Genomic DNA, 7371 nt, shown 5'->3' with positions numbered 1-7371 from the left:
CCAGGGTGTGGGACAGCCACCCTGAGGATGAGGCATAAGGCCCCCACCCCTCACCTTCGAACCTGCCGTCAGAGAAGCTGGGCCCTGCTGTCTTGGGGCTCTGCTCCCGGGAGCAGGAAGGGGGAGGGGACCAACCACGGTGTGGAGAAAGGGCCTCTGGGGTGTCAGCGGACGCCTGGCAGGACAGGTCTCGGGGCAAGCGGATACTCTCTAGGCCCGGCTGTACATCTAGGGGTTTGGACGAGACACTCTGCTGTCCCAGGACTGTGTGGCGGGTGTGGGGTGGGAGGTGACAGTGTCTCTGGAGAGGGAACCCATGGCTCCTGTCAGGCCAGCTGGCCCCCTCAGGAGTCTTAGGATCCTGAGAGGATCTTGTGACCACTACTAATTGCTTTCTGAACACTTTTGACCTTGGGCCAGAAGAGTTTCCCAAGATCCCTCAACTGAGGCAGGGCTAAGAGCGGGGAGAGATAGGCAGTGGAGGGGGTTAGGAGAGATAAGTGAAGTTAAATCGTTGTGACATGCTTCCCATGCCCCTGACTTCAGCCAACACCCTCAGACTCCCTGCCGCCATGGGGCGTCTCTCTGCCAACTGGGATACAGGGGGATTTCCACTGGAATCTCCACTGCTTCCCCTTCACAGGACCCCCACCCCTGCCAATGGGCCTGCGCTTTCATAGCTCTGCTGTCTGTGTCGCCTGGTTCCTGGCCTGGAAGAATCTGGGCCCCTCCCCTGATCTCCCATAATCAGGAAGGGGTTGCTGGTGGAGAGGTGGCCGGCCAGCCTCATCTCCTCCCAGGTGGGCAGGGAGGGGGGCAGGAGAGGCCTGGGCCCGAGTCTGGCCCTGCCCCGGGCTCTGGGAAAGCCAGCAGGCAGAGCCTGAGCTGAAATCTCCTTTCCCTTTCTGAGTCTCTCCAGACTGATGGAGGAGGTCCAGACCCATCTTGCCCAGCCCCGGTGCCAATTCCCTAGATCCGTATCCCTTGTCTTTAATACAGAGAGCCCCTTCAGGCTATAACCATCCTCTGCCATTTAGCCCCTGCCTGCATTGTCCCAGGATCTGCACAGGGCAGGGGTCTCTTCAAGTCTGTCTTCCTTCCTAGGACCACTCCAAACAGGTGTGTTATTAAGGGTTCGTGAATAATTCTGAGCTAGAATCAGGGCGTTAGGGTTCTGCCTGAATTGCCTGGGGCAGAAGTGATGCTTTCACTGGAAAAAAGCACACCCACCAAGGAAGAGCTGCTCACAGACAGCCCTCCTGCCTCCCCATGTAACCCACTCCACCTGCCTCTTAGGAGGTCCCCCCAACTAGAGTGGAATGCAGCAAGTGGTAGATGCTCTAGCTCAAGTGGCATGAAGGGGGTTAAGGATGGAGACCCTCTTCTCCCCTGCCCACCAGGATGCCCGATTGCCAGCCCCCAGGCCCTTACCTCTGAGTGTCGGAGATACACCACCAAGCCCAGGCCCAGCCGCCAAACACATACTGTTTATAGTCGGAACCACAACAGCCCCCTGGAGAGCAAAGCAAACCGTGGCTGGTCAGTTAGTCCTTGGGTATGTCTACCCTCCAACGCCTCCATCAGTAACGCTGGGCCTTAGCCTGCTCTGACACTTGACAACTCCCACCACTGGGCACCAGGGGTGGAGGTTACAGATAAATGGGAGACAGGCCCTTAAGGTCTTGGGATCTAGTTTGGTAGACAGGCAATTTGCATAGAAATGAGGGGAGCCAATGAGTGGTTCAGAATGTATGTGCTTTCAGAGAACAAAGTCAGTGGGCAAGAGTGAACAGGGACACGTCCATCTTTGATTCAACCATCCGTTCAGCAAACAAGTACTTTTCTGTGCTAGGGAAACAGAGATCAAGGTACAGCTCCTCTCTTAAAAGCGGTGGGACTCGGAGGAGTGACCTTTTCCTGAGCTGATGGTTGTACCATGCGACTGGCCCATTACCAGGATGGGATCAGTCCCAGAGGGGATGCAGGTGGAAGGCTAATACAAGGGAGTCTACGAACCAAGAGGTAGGATGGGGGTGGGGGTGGCACGCTCAGCAGACCTCTCAGTGAGACTGGTTCCCAGGGGTTCAGGGTGAATGGGAGTGGATGGGGAAGACGGCAAGACCTCAAAACAGAAGCCAACTCATGGTACCAAATGGAAAAGTGAAAGGGAAAAGGCCTAAACAGGAAATGACTCCTGGAAACTATGTATCAACTAAATAGCCCCGTTGAATCTGGCCACCACCCAGATTCACTTCCTGGAGGAGCTCCGCACAACCTCTATACAGAAATGAGAAAACTCAGTTCTTGAAATTCTTGTTGTGAACCCTCCTGCTGATGCCGAAATTAATCAACAAGTTCATGAAAATTTAGTAAAAGGAAGAAGGGCTGTTCCCTGGCAGAAACAGATGATTCAAAGGAAATGTAACATGTAACAGGGAGGAAAAAGCCAGTGGGCGTCATTGTTTCTGCATTCATAAACTTGGGTTTTCAGGAAAGTCTAGGGTGGGTGCCTCCCAAGGTCAAAGGTCAGGGGTAGTTTTGTGTAGCTGGGTTAGTGTCTCTGAGCCCTCATGGGACACTGACCTCAGGGGACAAAGCCGGGCAGCGGGGCAGAGGGCAGACTGCAGAGTATTATAGGGACTGGGCCAAGCAGGGGTGTTGTGTGTATGTGCCTGAGTGATGGGGAAGTCATTTAAGCTAAGAAGCCACACTTGTATTTGCATTTTAGAAACCCCACTTTGCGCAAGGAGAAAGATACCTGGGTCAGGGAGGCTGGGGAGAAGCAGCCTCTTGCAGTGACCCAGGCCACACACAGTGGCTGACGTGGGGGGATAACTTCTAGAGTAGTCTTATCCAAGAGAACGTCCTTCTGGGATTGAAATGTTCCCCAGCTGTGCCGTGCAACAAAGCAGCCACTCGGGACATGTGCTATTGAGCACTGGAAATCTGGCTGGTATAACCGAGAAAATGAATTTTAATTAACTTAAATTAACCTGTGGCTCACGGCTACCATATTGGACAGTGTAGGCCTAGAGCCAGGGTTTGGGTTGGTGGTCAGGCCAACAACCAGAGACAATAGAATCATGAACTGGAGAGAAGTTTTAGATAGCTGGAGGGACCACCTGACGCGAACAGCTGACTCACTGGAAAAGACCCTGATGCTGGGAAAGACTGAGGGCAGGAGGACAAGGGGGCGACAGAAGATGAGATGGTTGGCTGGCATCACCGACTCGATGGATATGAATTTCCAATAGTGAAGGGCAGGGAAGCCTGGCGTGCTGCAGTCCACGGGGTTGGAAGGAGTTGGACACAATTTAGTGACTGAACAACAAAGGAACAAAGATCCCACAAGTGTGGCGGGACTGCCAAGATAGACAGCTGGCAAATGATACTGCCCACCGGGCAGCCCACCCTGTCTCCTGGGTCTGCCCTGTGCATGGTGTACAAGCAGCTGAGCCTGAGGTCCAGGGAGCTGGGAGCATCCCTGCAGTGTGAACAGGGTCGGGAACAGGTTGCAGGTCTCTGGAAACACCTGTTCACAGGACTGCTGCTCAAGGTAAGCCACTGCAGGCTGCTCTGTCCTGGGGATGGGGTGAGAGGAGACTCTGAGGACCAGCAGTCAACTTGAAACCAAAACCATCTCGGGATCCAGTGAAACTGGAAAAGGATCAAAAACCACAGCTTGTTCCACTTCTTCTGGCCTGGTGGGAGCTGGGGCACAGTGGCACAGCTTTCTCCAACCAACCCAGGGCACTTCTCAGGGTGCAGGGAGAAGAGACGTGTAGTGGTGTAGTGTAGTGGTGGCAGGGTGGGATGGAGGCGAGAGAGCCAAGGGTGGGAATCCAAGCTTTGAAGTGAAAAGTGAAGCATTAGTCACTCAGTTGTTTCTGACTCTGTGAGACCCCGTGGACTGTCAGGCTCCCCTGTCCATGGGATTCTCCAGGCAAGAATACTGGAGGGGTAGCCATTTTTTTTTGTTACCTTTAACTTATTCTTTGACCTTGGGAGCAGGCTGCCACAGCTCAGGCTGGGCCTTGGCCAAGGGTAACATGGCCAGGTTCCCAGGGGTAGCAACAGGAAGCTGGGGCTGCCTGGCTGCCCCACCCCCAGCAGCCTCCTCCCCTGGAAGGGATCTTCCTCCCAGCTTCCTGGTCACCCTGGGGACCACTCCCAAGAGAGGACTCTTAGGTGACCCTTCCTTGACCTCCCCAGTTCTTACTGTCTCTAGACTTGGAGACAATCCTCCTAATTTTATCTCACTTCTTCTAACCCAACGTACTTTCCTTTGCTCTGTCCTCAACCAAGCTGAAGAGTCACAAAATATCCTGTCATAAATTCCGCCTCACTCTTAGCCCTCCCCCAACACAAGTGCCCGTCTGCCCCCTCAGGAACACTTCCTTTCTTCCTGCCCCTCTTCCACTCTTTCATTCCTACTAGTCAAGAAGACCTACAACTCTACTCTACAAGGCAGATTTTTTTTTTTTTTTGGTCACGCTGCAGGGCTTATGGGATTTCAGTTCCCCAACCAGGACTGAACTGGGCAGTGAACATGCTGAATCCTAACCACTGGACCATCAGGGAACTCTCACACAAGGGGGATTTTTTTTTTTAAAAACATTTTATCAATTTATTTGGCTGCACCAGGTCTTAGTTTCAGCATGTAGGATCTTTCGTTGCGGCATGTGACCTGTGAACTCCTAGTTGCAGCATGTGGGACCTAGTTCTCTGACCAGGGATTGAACCTGGGCCCTCTGCGTTGGGAACACTGAGTCTTAGCCACTGGACCACAAGGGAAGTCCCACAAGGGGGATTTTTTGAGCCAAAATCCCCCCTTAGTAGTCTGGCAAAGCCTGAATGTTCATAAATGCATAAAATAAGATACATAAGAAACAAATATTTAAAGTTATATATGTGTGCTATGTGATACATAGTAACATGTATAATGTTATTAAATAATAAGATCTTGTGGTAGATTAATAACTGGCTTAATTTCAAAGTAGCAATGAGCATAAATGATTTTTACCATACCTGCAACAAAGGCAGTATGGTAGGAAAATATCTGCTAATTCTATCATGGATTGTTGCCGACATTAATAATCGTAGGAAGCACTAACTTTCAGTTAAAGTGAAAGTGAAGTTGCTCAGTCGTGTCCAACTCTTTGCGACCCCATGGACTGTAGCCCACCAGGCTCCTCCATCCATGGGATTCTCCAGGCAAGAACACTAGAGTGGGTTGCCATTTCCTTCTCCAGGGGATCTTCCCGACCCAGAGATCGAACCCGGGTCTCCCACGTTGTAGGCAGACGCTTTACCGTCTGAGCCACCAGGGAAGTCTACACTTTCAGTTAAAGTAAGTGTAAATAAAAATGTACCACTTTCCTCTTATCAAATGCAAAGACCTCTAAATTCTATCCACAAACTCCAGGCTAAGAGAAAGGTATATGGTGTTTGGATTCCCCCAAAGTAGAAACAGAGAAAAAAAATTGTGCATTACAGAATGAAGGAGGCAGGATAGACAAGAAAAACCTCCAGACTTTTCAAGTGGAAAAGATGATCATGATACGTATCAACATCCTCCTTCTGAAAGTAGGCTGCGTGAGATGGCCCTGGACTTAGAAGGGAAAGTGAAAGTCGCTCAGTCGTCTTTGCGATCCCATGGACTATATAGTCCATGGAGTTCTCCAGGTCAGAATCCTGGAGTGAGTAGCCATTCCCTTCTCCAGGGGATCTTTCCAACCCAGGGATCGAACCCAGGTCTCCCACACAGCAGGAAGATTCTTAACCAGCTGAGCCACCATGGAAGCCACCTGGACTTAGATGCAGGTCCAATTAATGGGGTGTAGGGAACAGGACTGGAAGTCCACATGCCAGCGAAAGCCACAGTGCAGTTCGATCATCTCACATTCCAAGATACTACTATGCTGGGCATCATCTCTCTCTCTTCTCTTCCACCCTCCCTTGACTTCAGCTCTCTTAATTCTCAGTGTGGCCTCCTCTCCGCACCCCTAAAATGGCTTCGAAGTTAGCACTGCCTTGGCCTCTGGCTAGAGTACCCTGGCAACTTGGGAGGCACAGAGCAGCCCGTCTTAGGGGTTCTTTTTGCCCCTCAGTTTCAGGATCGCCACAAAGACAAAACTGGAGCTCTTTCTCCTTGGCCCAGAGTCTGGGCTTCTAGAGAGAAATCCGACAAGTAAAAAACAAGTGTGATGTAGATTCAGGTTTCTAAAAACCTTTAGGAGTAGAGGCTGGGAGACTGGCCCAAGTCTGAGAGAGGAGCAAGTTTGGTCAGTGCTCTCTGGGGGTCTCCCTGGTGACCCCAAGGCTATCTTCTCTGGTTTTCAGGGAAGTGAAAGATTTTTTTTTTTTTTTTGGCTGTGCCACAGGGCTTGCAGGATCTTAGTTCCCCGACCAGGGATCAACCCCCCAGGCCCCTGCAGTGAAACCAAAGAGTCCAAACCACTGGACTGCCAGGGAAGTCCCAGGGAAGTGAAGGATCTTAATTTCCTCACAGTAGGGTCCTAGTCAGAGAGATTGACGATTTCCTGTCCCAGGGCAGAGACTGACTTTAAGATTCAAACTGAAACAAAGTTCATGAAAGTTCCCAATGGATTCATCCCAGGTCTCAAAGTGGGTGGCAATAAGCCCAGGTCGGGCCCACCCTCTTCTGCTCAGTTCTGCAGCTGGCCCTAACAACTCTCTGCACAGGTGGAGAATCCATACTGACAGTGGCAAGTAGGATATGAGCGTTTCCTGCAGCTACAGGCCTCCACGCTGTCGGGAAAACACGGGCTTCTCCCCAGCACCCGCGCCATTGGCTGCACAAACTGGTGGCTTGAAAGGCTTCTGCCACTTCCCAAGACACTCAAACACACAATTTAAATAGCAGCCTTATGGCACGATCTCTCTCCCTACCCCAACATTGCGGAGCCCCCATCCCGCCTAAGCGCAACAGAAATTCTGGAGTCTGCAGCATTTTGCAACCAGAGCAACACAGCCCGGAGCCAGGTTTCTCAACCTGTAGAGGCCGCACCCGCGTCTACGGGGCGGGCAGTGCCAGTAAAGCCCGGCAAGCCTCAGCCTGCTCGGAATTAACGGATCTGTGCCCAGAACCCAAGGATCCAGGTCCACCGCCCCTCCCCAGACAGGCACCTGCGACCCACCCACCCCTCGTTCCGGGCGCTGGCATCCAGCCAGACTGTGTTCCCGGAACCCCAAGGCTTCGGCTCGGGATCCTCTAGGCCACAGGGGAGACCCTGCCCAGAGGAGGAGGCGGAGAAAGGAAAGGAGGGAATAAACACGGGCAAACACGCAGAGCACGGAGGTGGGGGGAGAGCCTGGCCGGTGCCCTAGGGCGCGGAGCACGGAGAGTGG

At 52.3% G+C, this 7371-nt stretch overlaps 1 protein-coding gene across 3 annotated transcripts in view; it reads right to left on the bottom strand.

Annotated features, from left to right (window-relative positions):
• FLOT2 (flotillin 2) overlaps nt 1-7371 on the bottom strand; it is a 17794-nt gene that overhangs the window by 10056 nt on the left and 367 nt on the right. For all 3 annotated transcript variants that reach the window (XM_010861396.1, XM_010861394.1, XM_010861395.1), the window contains exon 2: nt 1432-1513. In XM_010861396.1, the coding sequence (XP_010859698.1) occupies nt 1432-1513 (82 nt within the window). The remainder of the gene's footprint in view (nt 1-1431; nt 1514-7371) is intronic.

The sequence above is a fragment of the Bison bison genome, unplaced genomic scaffold (genome assembly GCF_000754665.1).
Source record: "Bison bison bison isolate TAMUID 2011002044 unplaced genomic scaffold, Bison_UMD1.0 scf7180017864472, whole genome shotgun sequence".
Lineage (NCBI taxonomy): Eukaryota > Metazoa > Chordata > Mammalia > Artiodactyla > Bovidae > Bison > Bison bison.
This window is presented reverse-complemented; position numbering and strand designations above follow the sequence as displayed.